General features: G+C 49.0%; 1 protein-coding gene across 1 annotated transcript in view; it reads right to left on the bottom strand.

Moving 5' to 3' along the window:
- Galnt9 (polypeptide N-acetylgalactosaminyltransferase 9) overlaps window positions 1–15,127 on the bottom strand; it is a 73,853-nt gene that overhangs the window by 16,793 nt on the left and 41,933 nt on the right. Inside the window, exons 3-6 of the mRNA XM_027415883.2 lie at window positions 13,796–13,962; window positions 11,503–11,677; window positions 8,001–8,198; window positions 1,684–1,801 (exon numbers count right to left, since the gene is read on the bottom strand). Of these exons, the coding sequence (XP_027271684.1) occupies window positions 1,684–1,801; window positions 8,001–8,198; window positions 11,503–11,677; window positions 13,796–13,962 (658 nt within the window). The remainder of the gene's footprint in view (window positions 1–1,683; window positions 1,802–8,000; window positions 8,199–11,502; window positions 11,678–13,795; window positions 13,963–15,127) is intronic.

The following is a 15,127-nucleotide window of genomic DNA, read 5'->3' as shown; positions in this document are numbered from 1 at the left end:
AAAGCTTCCATCCCCACATCCTGGCTGCCTGCCACCATGCGGCTGACCTTGACCTCTGTGCCTGCTTATCTCTCCAATCTCTTCCTTCCACCAGTGGTGCCATTCACAGCTTACCTGTGCTTGGGTTTTCCTGATAAATTCCAAATTGACCTCAAGCTTTCATCTGAGTCTTCTTTGTCCTCCAGGAGATCAAGAGCCTAGCACGGGCCTGCCACACACAGCCTCTGCCCCTGAGCCACAAGCATAAGCAGAATCCTGACCACCAGTCTCCAAATCCAACCTGATTTTTTTTTTCTTTTTCAGGATAAAACAAAGCATTAAATAACTGCTTTCTCTACAAAACACTTGGAACTGAGGCTTGGTGGGATAAAGCTGAGTCCCAGGCTCTTCTGGCTTGGCCTCAGGCTGCAGTAAGGTCTTTCTCAGAATGGCAAGACTGCATGGATTCTGAACTTGGAAGGGACTTCAGGATCTGTGGGATGCACCCACCATCAGCCCCAACACCTCGGAGATACCTCTGTCCTTCTAGATGCTCGAGACCAATATGGCGGGGAGGCTGCTTTCCGCCTTTCCCTCCACTGCCCACCACCTCCACTCAATTCTTCTCTCAGCCATGGCTCGTCCTCTTTGTCTATTCTCTTCCATCCCACAAGTCAGAGGGATCCTGGAAGAAGATATCAGGGGCCTTGGAGTCTGGTGCTCCATGTCTTACTTCATAGACTAGGTGTATATCCTCCCATCTCTGAAGTGAGGCCACACAAACCTTGGGGACACATATGCTGCCTTAGAGCCTTGCACTGGCCAATCCTTGCCAGCCACATCCTGGCTTGCTGTCCAGAACCTTGTGGCTCACTACAGGATCCTGGTTTCCCTATGTGTCTTTATGATAAGTGCCACCACCTCGACCCCCCCTCCCTGTTTCATTTCCTACTGTCTTTCCCTCTAAGGGACACTCTTTCTTTACTCTAGTCATTTCCTTCTCTATAAACCAAGATGCGGGAAGGCCGGCCATCCTCTCCTGTTCCCTCTGTAGCTATAAAACCCAGCTATGAGGCATTCAGCACATCTGTTGCTAATGGTTCCAAGAGGCCCCGTGTCCTAGGGATACACAGAAGCAAAGGCTTAGAGTAAGGGCTGTGCCCATATCTGACTCACAGGGGTTATATAAGGGCTCATGGCTGCTTAATCTCCATTCTACAACCTCTCTGCTTGAGGTCAAGGTCCACGCTCTGCAGCAAGGCCCCAGTGCCCAGTTCTGCCTGTCACCTCCACTGCAGGCTGTTCCCAAGTCTCCTCTCATAGAGGCCCTGGCCCTTCTGTAGATGCTCTGCCTTTCCCCTATAACCAAGGTGGTAGCTGTATCTAGTTAGCAGGAGGACCAATGTTTTCCCCACTGTGTCCACCTGGGCCCCCTGCTCTGAGTATGAGACTTTCCCAGGCAACCCCACAAGCCAATGTGCATAACACAGGAAATGACAGTTTGTAGTGCTAACAGACATACGTGCTCCATCTGCTTTGACTGGCTCACAGGCAGAGCTTTGCTTTTAAAAGTGCTGGCAAGGACTCCAACTGGGCCCTTGTCTTAACTGGGCTAACAAAACCTTCCAAGCAGCGTGGCGCCTCAGGTCCACCCTTGTAGGCAGTCTTGGCTCCCCAGAGTCTGCCAGCCCAGCGCTCACTCACCCTCATTCCCAATTCAATATTCTCTGCGCCGTACACCTCCATGCCTGGGTCCAGCAGGCCAATGTCCCCGAAGTACTCCCGGTCCACCACAAATGAGCAGCCAATCATGGCAGGTGTCCTGGGGAAGGAGAGATACTGTGTGAGGGTATCACCATGGTGCAACCCAGAGCCCCATCGGCCTGTGAGACCACAGCTGAGTCTGCCCCTTCCTATCCTCATGTTTCTTGTTCCCACAGACATCAGTGTGCCCTGGGTATATGAGAACCCATTTCCCCAGGAGCCATGGGCCTGTCCTTGTATGCCTTAGGCCCCGAAAGAACAGTACAGACCAGAGTCTAAGAACTTGGCTTTGGTTGTGTGACTCCAACAGATGACAGTGTCTTAGACACTGTTTTCCACATGTCACTCCTTAGTGTCTTGTCTTGTTGGTGTATAAAGATTCAGGGCTACATGAGGCTTACATGCGCCAGTTGTACACTACTCAGTTCCATAACCTTTGCTGACATCAGTCTGAATGATGAGCTCTGAAGTTACAGAGTACACAGCTTTGCAGCTGTAGTCAACAGACTGCCGACTGCCACGTAATATTTTGACTTAAACCCACACACTTAAAAATGGCAGCAAAAAGCCTTTGGCATTTTGTTGAAATCATGAATGGATATGCTAATTATCTAGGTAACAAAAATCCATCAATGTCAGCTGGGCAGTGGTGGTACATGCCTTTAATTCCAGCAGCACTTGGGTGGCAGAGGCAGGTAGATGTCTGAGTTTGAGGCCAGCCTGGTCTACATAGTGAGTTCCAAGACAGCCAGGGTTACGCAGTCTCTCAAAAAAAAAAAAAAAAAAAAAAAAAACTAAACAAAAAACCAAAAACCAAAACAACAATCCATCAGTGTGCATACCCCTGGAAGTGGTAGCATGGGAAAGCAAAGATCAATAAAGGACCAGATGGGGGTGGAGAGTGAGTGGCCACCACCTTGATGACACTTTGCCAGAGTGAATGGATTGGCACAGGGTGAAAAATGCTGAAAAGATGAAGAAAAGGCAGTGCCACTTTTCCTTAGAACAAAGGCAACCCTCGGCATTGAGCACTTAGTCTCACCCAGGCCATGACTTTCTGAGGGACCTGTCATGGTCTTCCATGGCTCCTAAAGCTGAAGCCAGTGGAGGTTACTCAGGGTTCCTGGTTTCCCAGCTCAAATCTTTCCAATAACAAGAATGAAAAGACATCAGTCTGCATCAAATTTTTGTTTTGTTTTGTTTTGTTTTTGTTTTTCAAGACAGGGTTTCTCTGTATTGCTTTGGAGGTTGTCCTGGAACTAGCTCTGTAGACCAGCAGGCTGGCCTCAAACTCATGGAGATCTGCCTGTCTCTGCCTCTTGAGTGCTGGGATTAAAGACGTGTGCCACCAATGCCTGGCAGTCTGCATCAAATTTAACAGAAGCATTCTGCTCTTGCTGCCTGGAAAGGCAGTGATGAACATCATCTGAAAAGTGGTATTAAAAAGCAGTTGTCCTTTTATTTGTGCAATGATACAATTTCTTTTTTGTTCACAAAGATAACAGTAACAAAATGTTAATAGCACTTCTGGTTCTTAATAGCAAGAACTTGATTGGTTAAGATATAATCCCAATGTACAAATAGGTGTGGCTCTCATCTTCTTAACAGCAGTAACAATCCCAGGGTGACTTCTGATGAAGAGAGGTGCCAAATCCCCCACCACCAAGGCTATTATAGCCAGTAATGACTTTTTATTATTATTGCCTGGCTCCAAAATAAACGTAAACTCATGAGGAGACAGTGCATGAGTCAGATGCACTGATTTTATTTGCATAAGAAACTCTTGCTGTGATTACAGAAGAGTAGAACCAAGCGATGCCTCAAATGAGGTTTTCTCAGGTTGGGGGATGTGTCCTGGTCATTATAGGGATGTCCCCTACTTGTGCAACATTCAGAGGACAGTAAGACACAGCAACAGGTCTCCAGGGGTCCTGGTCTGGGGATTGTTTATCCCAATCAAATCTCTTGACTCTAATCCTGTCTTCTGGCCTTTAGGCTCCACTAGGCCATGGATGTTTCTGTTGTGGCATAAAAAGTGGATCAACCCAAATGGTCTCTGTGGCTGACTAGATAGACAAACAATGGTTTGTGTACAGCATGGAACATACAGGAGTATATCAGCTCACCAAGAGTCAGGCCACACCAAGGAAGAAACTGGCTTTAGGCGGTCACATTTGGGGCCCTGGTTCCATACACAGGCTCCTTCATCTTTCCACACTTCTCTCTTTCATGTCTCTCTCTTTCACTTCTGGGAGTTCTATTATTTGTGTAAAATTTGACTCCAATATTCTATTGCAGTCACTTATTTGGAAACAGCAGCGGTGATTCTGGAAACCCACTGGAGCCATGTAGGGATGACAAGCCAGAAGCAGTATTCCATGGACACCTGTCTTGCAGAGCTGTGGCTCTGAGTGGAGGTCATAAGCAGTCAGTTCAGAACCAGATTAAAATTGGTGGCACACGCCTTTAGTCCCAGCACTCGGAAGGCAGAGGCAGGCAGATCTCTGTGAGTTCGAGGCCAGCCTGAACTCCAGAGCGAGTGCCAGGTTAGGCTCCAAAGCTACACAGAGAAACCCTGTCTCAAAACAAACAAACAAACAAACAAAAACCAACAAAACAAACAAACAAAACAAAACTGCGAAGTTCTGTTATTTCTCGTTCCCACTCTGTTAAGTGACCTTCAGCTCTTCACGGAAGGCTACAGAGGATGGGCCCCACCACTGACTGTGTGGGGAAGGTGCTTTTTTTTTTTAAGCTTGAAGATAATTTCATTCGAGTTTTAAAAGATAAACCTCAGGGCAGACAATGCCCTTAATCCCAGGATTGGGGAAGCAGAAGCGGTAGTCACAGATCTCTGTGACTACGAGGCCATCCTGCTCTACATGTCAAGATCCAGGCTATCCAAAGCTACATAGTGATACCCTGTCTCAAAGTGGGCAGGGGTAGGTGGTTGTGCCATTTTGCCCTTTGAATTAAGACAGCATGGCAGAGAAGCAGCCACTTAGTAGGGAGGAGGGCGGGCTTCAGAGGAAGAGCTAAAAAGCCCAAAGCGTTAGGGAGAACACACCTAGACTTAGGCCAGTATCAGAAAGAGACAGAAAAAGTTATCCTTTCTGAGTCCCTACTCAGAAAGGGGTGGGAGTGTGGGGGGGAGCTCACAAAACCTCAGGGAAGCTCTGTTATGACTGCATCAGGGGCAGGCTTTCCAGGAAGGAAAGGTACATTATCTCATTAAAGGGTTAATTATCCCTCCCATCTTTTTAGCATGGTGTTAGGTGGATCAGAACCTGAAAGATGATCCGTTTAGCTAGGTCATTGACTGGCCCAGCTGATGTAATTAAGGAAGGAGATAACTGCAAGTCTCCCCACAGGCAGATTCCATTCCTTTGCTGGTCACACTTAGGAGGAATGAGCATAGATCTCCTTGTGTCAGAGGAAGTAATCTTGGTGAGGAGCAGCAATCATTCCAGATCGATGGGGATTTTGCCCATGGTTCCCGCTAACACAAAGTAAGTGCTATCTGATTGGGATTTGTCTTTGGCTCTTGATCCTCCAAGTGAGAAGCGTGATATGAGCCAAGAGTCCCCCATTATTCCAGATGTTATAGCATGAGGGAGGTGGCAACCAACAGCATTCTCCCTCCTCTGTTGCTCCTGATCCAACACCCTGAGGGAGAGGATATTGCCCCCACCATCTCTCATGCTCGAGTGAGGAAGTGATATCTGACAGGATTCCCCTCTGTTGCTCCTCATCTAAAACTGTGAGGGAGGTGACACCTGACAGGATTCTCCCCCACATTTCCTCATATTCCAGCGTGAGGGAGGTGACATAGGACTGCATTCCCCCGTCTCTCCTCATACACCAGGGGGAGGGAGGCCATGATGAAATCGTCCACCATCGTTCCTCCTGGTACTCCAGAGTTTAGGGACATGATGCCCGACTGGATTCTCCCTTGGACTCACAGGCAGGGGAGACAATGATACCAAGACAGTGATGCTCAGCTGACATATCAAACCACCTCCAAGGGCAAATCCGTGAAGGAGGTTGTGTCTGTCAGGATCTCCTCTGTGGCTCCTGGTGCTCCAGAGTGAATGTCAGTCAGGACTCACCTGGCCAAATATTTGGCTTGAGTCTGTTATCTTAAAAATTGCCCTTACAGGCCATTGTATATAAGCCTTTTTATGGATCGTGCTTTCATTTATTTTGAAAAGCCTGCCAGGAATAGAATGTCCAGATTACACAGGAAGTTCCCGTGTCTTTACAAGAGACTGCCAGTTCTCCAAAATGGCTTCTACTAGCCAGACATGAGCTTCTGTGTGCACCACCCACTTAAGAAAGAATTGTCCATCTTCATTTCAGCCGTCCTCTTGGGTACATAGCGGCGTCTCTGCCAGGTTTCAACTTGCATCTTTTCAACTGGGGCTTCCGTCTGTCTAGCATCTTTCCAGTGGTTAGCCACGTGCCTGTCTTTTCTTATTTATTTATTTATTTGTTTACTTGGTAAATGTTAAGTCAGCCCCATCAGTTAGCTGGTTTTGGGCACCAAGGTTAACAGCTTCTGGATGATTCTAATAAACTTGTTTGGGAACCACCATCCCACAAGATTCAATCAGGCCGGCAAGCTTGTTCCCTACTGTCTTTTGGGTATCGAGAGCCTGCCACAAACTGTGGGAGATGCCTCCCGTTGGGCCTCTGACTTCCACTGATTTCTAAAATGTCACACACAGAGCATTTATCTTGCTACTAATTAGGATCATGAAATGAATCTCAAATGAAGAAAAATAACCTTCAGACTGTCACTCTCTGCTTCAATGAGCCCCTTGGGAGCCATCTGTGAGCCTTGTGCTTCAGGAAGCTCCTCGTTTCTGGCCTTGCTGTAAAGCCCAGAGCCCAGACCCCTGCTCAGCAAACTACTGCAGGCCAGGCCAACTCCAAGACTTCTGGTCCATCTCTGAGGAAAAACCATGTGGAGCTAGGAGGTATGGTGAGATGGCGCTTTGCCAACTTTGGAAGCTCCCTTAGTTTTAGTGTTGTGAAACCATTTCCTCTGGGGCGATTTTTTTTTCCTCCTTTTGCACCAAATGATTTCATCTGGATTTAGGATTTAAAACCAATAGCTCTTTGCCAGTGGAGAGATGAGCAAGGCACTTCATTCAACTAGTTCCACAGTCTGCAGGGTCGAGCTGTGCACCAGCCTGGAAGGCCCCCAGGAGACCCTTGTACAGGACAGACTATGGACTAAAGCTTCTCTCAGCACTCTAGCCAGAATGCAACATTTTACCAGGAGGCCAGGAGGTGGGCCCCCCCAAGACCCACTGTGGGAGATAGAGTACAGTGGGCAACAGCACCCTGGGCCCAGAAGCATCTGGAGATGTTCATTCATTCCGAAGACAGTTCTGGAACCCAGGAGGATCCCCCAGGAGAAAGTGGAACAAGCTACCAGATGTGAAGGTACAGATTCCCCAGGGGCTCATCATCAGACGGTGTGGTGGGAGGGGGTGTTCTGGGGAAGGGCCCCAAAACTGCAGAAACATGGCAGTGACAACACAGGCAGGTGAACGAAAATTGACTAAGTGGGATGACCGATAGTGGCAGGGTCTCCCACACACAAGCTCCCACGGCCCCTGATGGCCAGGGCCCATAATTCTTTTGGATGAATGCGGCCCATGCTCAGGGCTTCTCCACGGCTGCCTCCTCTGCTCTCTGCCTTTCTGTCTCTGTATTTTTCTTTTCCTCTCTCCCTCTCCCTCTCTCCCAGTCTGTCTCTCTGCCTCTCCCTGAGTCTCTGTCCTTCTCTATACTTCTGTCTTTGTTTATACATCACTGACCTTTAACCTTTATCTCTCATTCTTTCTGTCTCCTTCTGTCACTGTCTCAGTTTGTCTTGTCTTTATCTGTTTCTGTCGCTCACTCAGCCTATCCCTATATCTCCATCTTTGAGCCCCCTCACACACTGTTGCTGTCTCTCTTGGTCTCCCCCTCCTTCTCTGTGTTTCTGCCTCTCCTCCTTCCAACCTTACAATACCAGCCCACAGCCTAATCAGACCTGATCATCATTCTGGTGGACTTGGATCTGAGCCAACCCTGTCCAGGTTCCCCGACCATGGCTACTCTGTAGTCTTGGCAGTCCCTGCCCCTGTAAGGTGCACATCTTTCCTCTGAGGCCAGGCCGGGGTTTCTTCAAGGAAACAATTCTCCCTCTGGTCCTGAACCATCTTTGGTGGCACCTCCCCACCCTCACAGTGATCCTGGCTCACCTGATGGGTGCTGACTCATCACCACGGTCCAGCCAGTCCTGTGGAGGGATGATGTACATGCACCACAGGCCCCAGTTGTAGCCGTGGGCGGCGCTGGCGTACTGCTGCACCTCAAACGTGCTGAACTTGATGTTGTCGATGGCTGGCAGGATGATGCGACGGCGGTCCTCCCGGATCCGCGCAAGGGCGGGCTCTGCCCTGCAGAAGGCACTGGCCATAAACAAGAGCCATCCCAGAACCCTCAGCAACCCAAGGAAGGAGCTCCACTGACCATGAGTGCAGACCCTTCAACTAGGCCCGGTCATGGCAGACTTGGACTACAAGGAATGGCTAACCCACAACACTGCCCTGACCAAAGACTGGGCCTTCTTGACCGGTCAGTTCTAGGCTCAGGGACATCTGAATGTTCAAGGGTCAGCCATGGCCCTGGGGTTGTACAGAGAGCTTTCTTAGCCTAATTCTACTCTCCCCTCTATTCCTGTGCCTGTGGTAGGTACATCCATTTGCAAAAGCTAACTGAAGGCCACACTTGTAACAGATTGTGTTCGTAAGAAGAAAAAAATATCCATATGCCTCATGGTGCATACATATACCGTATGCAACGCACAGCCTACATAACAGGCCGTGGTTAAGGGGAACGAGGATGATGATGTGTGGGAGGTGAAAGGCATTATGAAAAGCAAGCGCGAAGCAGTGAGTGGGGTGAGCTCTGCAGCTCTAGATGATACCCAGTGTGGAGTGCTCTGGGCACTGAGTGGGAGGACACTAGGGTGCGGGGATGGAAGTCCACACTGACAGAGCAGCTTTACCAGCCATTGGTACATGCTCAGTATGCATGGGGGGAAGGGGATCAGGAGGCCATGGGAGAGATGGGCAGGCAAGAGAGGTTCTAAAGGCAGAGGCTAGGGGCCATAGCAGCAGGCTTTCTTTCCATGGCATCAGCTGGGCTGATGCCTGTGCAGTATCTTGGAGGTAGCAGGGACAGACCTGGCCTTTGGGGTCACACTGTCTACCACAGGACAAGGTTCTATTTGGAGGACTACATCCAAACTGGGGTTCACCTACTGTCTGAGACTGACATGACTAGTGGGCTGAGGGTCTGTATGCTTCAGAGATGGGGGGATCAAGAGTCGGGGCAATATGGGGAGGGGCCAGCCCCTAACCTTGTCCCTCTGGGAGCCTCTATTGTCCTACCTCCTCATCAATGAGTGAATATATAAAGGACACCACAGAGACTGCAAATGCCATGTCTGCTAACATGCAGGATCTGCAATAAAGGCCAAGCTAGGAGGGTGCTGTCCTCAGATAACGGGGTTTCCAATTGAGTGAAAATGGGAGTTATACAGGTTTAAAAAAAAAATCACATTCTAACTGATAAATTCAGTTCTCCCAAGTGCTCACTATCCCTCAGGGAGCTGATGGTAGATAGAGTGTTCATTGTTGTGCAGTGTACAGCACAGGCCACAGTATGGGGTGATTCTGGTGGGAGGGTACATGATGGCACATAATGAATGATGTAGGATTCAAGGAGGTGACAGAATAATGGAAAAAGAAGTCTTGTCACAGAGTGGCAGAGGAGGGAGGCACGGGAGTATGAGGAGCAGAAGGAAGCCAGGTCTGTCAAACACCTGTTGAGTACAACCAGTAGCCCGAGCCTGCAGAAGGTATCCACAGTGCCTGCCAGGGTCCACAGTGAGGACCCACCCTGGGCCAGTTGTCTATTTTGCCCCATTTTCAAGAGAGACTGAAACTTGGGGGTTTTGTATCACTTCTCCCACCTCTTTGAAAGAAACTTAAGTTACATTTTATTTATTGTGCACACAATAAATAAATTGTGCAAGCCATAGTGTATGTGCGGAGGTCAGAGGACAACTTGGATGATTGATTCTCTCCTTCTACCACGTGGGTCCCAGGGATCAAAGTCAGGCTTGGCAGCAAGTGCCTCTACCCTCCAAGCCATCTCAGCAGCCCACTGACTCATTTTTCAAACTGAGAAGTTTGTCTTGGTGTCAACCTGGGGGTCAGGGGACTGGGTGTTACAAAGGGGCTCATTGCACAACTGTGTAGAACTATCTACTCTTTTAGTACAGGGACCTTCTGAGCTCCTGGTTGTTGGATGGCAGTTCCTGGTTCACCCAGTTTGGCCTCTCAGACAGGTGTGGCTTGGAGGCAGCTTCTCTTGTACCTCAGCTATCTCAACAGGTTTGGTGCAGGGGCTTCCTGGATGAGCCAGTGACCAGATTCCCAATAAGGGACAGGAGGCCTTGTGAAGGCCAGCAGAGGAGAAGAAGTGCAGCCATAAGCTGAGGGATACCTAGCCGTCAGGAACTTCGAGAGGGAAAAACCCTCTCTAGAGCCTCAGAGGGATGCAGCCCCAAAGTGCCTTGGTCCAGGTGCCCTAGCTGGGAGAGGACAAATCCCAGATATCTCTGGCAGCTGGTAAGGGGTTTTGGTCATGGTGGCCTCAGGGCAGTACTTTCCAGGCCACTTTTCCACTGCTCTGCTCTCCACACCCTGTGGTGCCCACTCTTACTTCTCATACCATGTCAGCCTAAGTGGCTTAAGGTCCCAGTTGCTCATGGGACATGCGCCTACGTGATGGCAGGTGTCACTCTGCAGTCTTGATAGACACACAGACACTGAGTTCCAGAGGAGAGCCATAGGTAGGGCTTCTAATGCCCCCTTCTCCATATGAAAAGCCAAGATCGTAGTGACCATTGCCAATCACACCTATAGGTAAAGCACAGCCTGCCAGTCACATGTATAGGTACAGCACAGCCTGCCAGTCACATGTATAGGTACAGCACAGCCTGCCAGTCACACCTATAGGTACAGCACAACCTGCATAGAGTAATAGCTGGGAATCCTTGAAATTGGAGGAGGGCTTTCCTGAAGCAGGAAGCTCCATGTTCCTCTGCCCAGCTCCTACCCATGGGACAAGGAGCCAGCTCTGATCCCAAGCCTCTGACATAGCTTCCCCAGTATGGGCCAGTTGCTGGACAAAAGATACTGTCCTCCAAGGCATCCTTTGCTGAAAAAACATGAGAAAGCCCAGGACAGACTCTGGGGTACTCAGCCCTTGTGGGTGTCTTGAGCTTACACAGGCCTGCCCTGGTCTAAGAAGCAAGCAGGGATAGGTTCCTGCCTCCGTGGACCACAGCAAAGAAAGGGATAGATAGATTGCTCCTATAATAGATGTCTTGCATACCTGATGGACTGTGACCACAGAATGGGGATGCTTCTTCATCTCCCGGTCACAGGGTCCCCTCGGTTTCTCATTTGAGCCCAATCCTTCCCATGAATGAGAAGTAGTATCTAGAATTTCTTAATCTATAACTTCCCACAATGTCAAGAAAACTCTCCCTCTCATGCCAAAATGGCTTGGCCTATTAGCAGAGCCCATCTCTGGAAACCTCCAGAGCCACAGCCCCACCTCATCTTATGAGCTCTCTGACCTGAATTCCCACAGGCTGTCCCTGTGTTCACAGACCCAAGCCCTTACCAGCCAGTATTGAACTCCACGTGGGCATCAAAGAAGCCAACAACGGGAGCGGTGGCCACCTTCCAGCCCTGCAGCCGGGCACGGATCAGACCTTCCCGACGGCTGTTGCGTACAACCTTCACAAGGCCTGGGTACCTTTTGTGAACATACTGGTCCAGGTTGAACTTGAGTTCCACTAAAGAGGAAAGATATGTGTGTTAGCATGCTACACCAGCAAGAGTCCAGGACACGACTGGGACGTTTGAGTCCTGCTCCCAAATTGGAGTTTCAAAAAGGTACTGTGAGGCCACATTAGGTTGGGTGATGTCCAACATGCTGGCAGGACTATGAGAGGACAAAACCCCAGTCCTATGAAGCTGGTACTTCCTGGAAAGGTAGCAAAGGGAAAAAACAAGCACAACTCAGACCAAATCGATAGAGGCAGTGTAGGCAGCAGGACCAGCCACTGAACTACAAACGAGAATGAAAACCCTGTGCAGATGAGGGGATGTCCAGCCAGGTCCTTACAAGCAGGAATGAAGTCCTGTGCTGTTAGCATGAGTTTTCTGGCCCTTGAGCCCAAATGAACACACAGATGCTATATTAATTATGGAACTGTTGGCCGATGACTAGGGCTTCTTATTGGCTAGCTCTGTCTTAATTATTAACTCATTTCTATCAATCTATATATTGTCACGAGGCTGTGGCTTACCCGGTAATGCCCAGCATTGTGTTACTCCTCTAGCAGCATTGTGACTCTAGCCTGCCTACACCTCCCAGAATTCTCCTTCTCTCCTGGTCCCACATATCCACTGCCTCATTGGCCATTGGCCCAACGGTGTTTTATTCATCAACCAATAAGAGAAATACATGCAAAAGGACATCCCCATCACTGTGAAGATGAGGGGGCAGCCAGCAAGGTCCCTCCACACTAGGGAGCCACTTGGTCGTAATGAGATAGGGTCCTCTGATACTGCAGCATTATGGAGGAACTGTAACATAGCACTCAGTGACACATACCAGACACTCACAGATGAATGCAGCTTGACTGTCTTCATGAAATGCCTACAGGTGTCAAATCGACAGAGGGACAACAGGAAAGTGTTGGCAGCTGGGACAGGTAAAGAATTGATTTCTGTGAGAATGCATGCTGGCTCACACCTGTGATCCCAGAACTCAAGCAGGTGAGGCAGGAGGATCTCTGTGAGTCTGAGATCACCTTAGGCTATGTGCTAAGTCCCAGGCTAGGCTGGGCTATAGAATGAGGCTCCAGAGGCCCCACCTCCACAAAAGATTCTAAGGTAGAGGTAGTGGTTGCCCAACATGGGTATCTCAATATCATTGGACCACATACTTGAAAATGGTTAAAATGGTAAAGGAGGGAGTTTCTAATTGGGTTAGTTGAGGGGGAGGCCCATCCTGACTGTGGGCAGCACCACCCATGGGCAGGAATCCTGGGCTAAATAAAACAGGAGAGATTGAGCCAAGCACCAGCATCCATTTTTTTCTGCTTTCTGAATGTGGGCGGACTAGCTGCCTTATGCTCCTTCTGCCACGTCTTCCCCACTGTGACGAACTATGCCCTTAGCCTGTGAACCAAAGTAGACCCTTCCTTAAGTTGATTCTATCAGACATAAGTCACTAATGCAGGCCTATTGGTAGTGGCCTTGAGAAGAAAAGGCACAAAGAACTGCACCCCAACAATGCAAAGACAGAGCCAAGGGTTACAGCCCGGAGCCCCCATGCATTGCTGCCAGCCACAGAAAATGGGAGGACACTCGGCAAGGTGCTTTCCCTGGCCACACCTCCAGGCTATTGCCTCAAAGCTTAGCAAGTCAACACTATGGCTTCAAGCCCCTAGTTAGAAGCCCTTGGCTGGGGCAGCCTGAAGATGGTGGTTTCTGTCCCACCTGGTCCTACAGCCAATTAGTCCTAAATAAACACAAAAAGACTTATATTAATATATAAACCGTTTGGCCGATGGCTAGGGCTTCTTACTGCCTAGCTCTCTCTTAATTATTAACCCATTTCTATTTATCTAAGTATTTCCACTTGGTCTTATCTTACCGGAGAAGGGTCCAGACCTGTTACTCCTTCCTCTTCTACATGGCATCTCTCGGTGGCCTCTCTCTACCTTCCTCTCCCCAGCCTTCTCATCACATAGCCCCACTTCTTTGACCCCCAAACAGGCTTTATTTGTGCAAGAAAGATATCACCACAACAGCTCCAGGAGTCTATACACCCCGAGAGCTGGTCCATAGCTGCAAATCTGTGTTCTCGACATCACTGCCCTTAAGGCGTGGTACCCACTCACCATTGTCGCTGTTGTCATCCACCAAGATGACTTCCTTCAGGAGCTGGGAGGGTGTATGGTTGACCACGCTGTGTACCGAGCGCAGGATGACCGAAAGAGCCTCGTTGACAAAGATGAAGACCACAGAGATCTGGGGAAGGTCTTCAGGGTGTGTTATCTGTTTGCACCTGTGGAGGCATGGTGCTCATCAGGATGAGCAGCAGGCAGCTGGGATTGGGGCGGCCCCTCAGTGCTGGGCTATTACCTAGAAGTGTAAGATGAAGTAAACTCTCCCAACCCCCAAGTTACTTTTGGTCACAGCAACAGAAACTCTGAGATACTGGGATATATAAGATGCTGTCTCAAAAACAAACAAACAAAAAATGAAAACAAAACCTAACCCAGGGGCTGAAGAGATGGCTCAGTAGTTAAGAACACTGGATGTTCTTGCAGAGGACCCAGTTTCATTTCCCAGAACCCACATGGTGGCTCACAACCATCTGTAACTCTAGCTCCAGGTGGATCTGACACCCTCTTGTGGACTTCAAAAGTACCAGGAATGCATGTGGTTTGCAGGCATATACATATATACATGCATATATGCACATATACACAGGCAAAACTCCCATGTACATAAAATAAAATCCAAATAAGAAAGGTAAGGAAAAGGCAGGGAGGGAGGGAGACTGGTTGGTTAGGTGACTTATACTTGTAATCCCAATACTCGGGAGGATGAGGCAGGAGGATCTGTAAGGATTCAGGCATTATGCTGTTCTACCCCTGTTACCTGGCAGAATGCACTCAGGCAGTACCCTGGTCAGCCCAGGGTTCCATGAGTACTAGTCTGCATGCAGGTGCAAAGGACCCCTTTAAAAGACAGATCCCCTTGCCAGGGCTCACTCCTTTAATCCCAGCACTCGGGAGGCAGAGGCAGGCGGATCTCTGTGAGTTCGAGGCCAGCCTGGTCTCCAGAGCGAGTGCCAGGTTAGGCTCCAAAGCCACACAGAAAACCCTGTCTCGAAAAAAAAAAAAAAAAAAAAAAAAAAAAAAAAAAAAAAAAAAAAAAGACAGACCAATACACTTACTCTCTCTTGCTCTCTCCTCTCTTGCCCTTTGCTCTCCCTCTCTCTCCCTTTGACTCTCTCTCTCCACCCCCTCTCGATCCTCCATACCCCCACCCCCGTTTAATAAACTCCACGGTTAATGAATCTCTTGGTTCGTGTTCTGTCACACACAGGTAATTTAAACAAAAGAACAACAGGATTACTATGAGTTCGAGGCTAGCCTGGATACATTGTGAGTTTCAGGTCAACCTGGGATAGAACGAGACCCTATCTCAAAACAACAAAGAAG

Source organism: Cricetulus griseus, chromosome 4 (assembly GCF_003668045.3).
Source record: "Cricetulus griseus strain 17A/GY chromosome 4, alternate assembly CriGri-PICRH-1.0, whole genome shotgun sequence".
NCBI lineage: Eukaryota > Metazoa > Chordata > Mammalia > Rodentia > Cricetidae > Cricetulus > Cricetulus griseus.
Note: the sequence above shows the minus strand (reverse complement) of the source record. Positions and strands in the feature narration are given on the sequence as shown.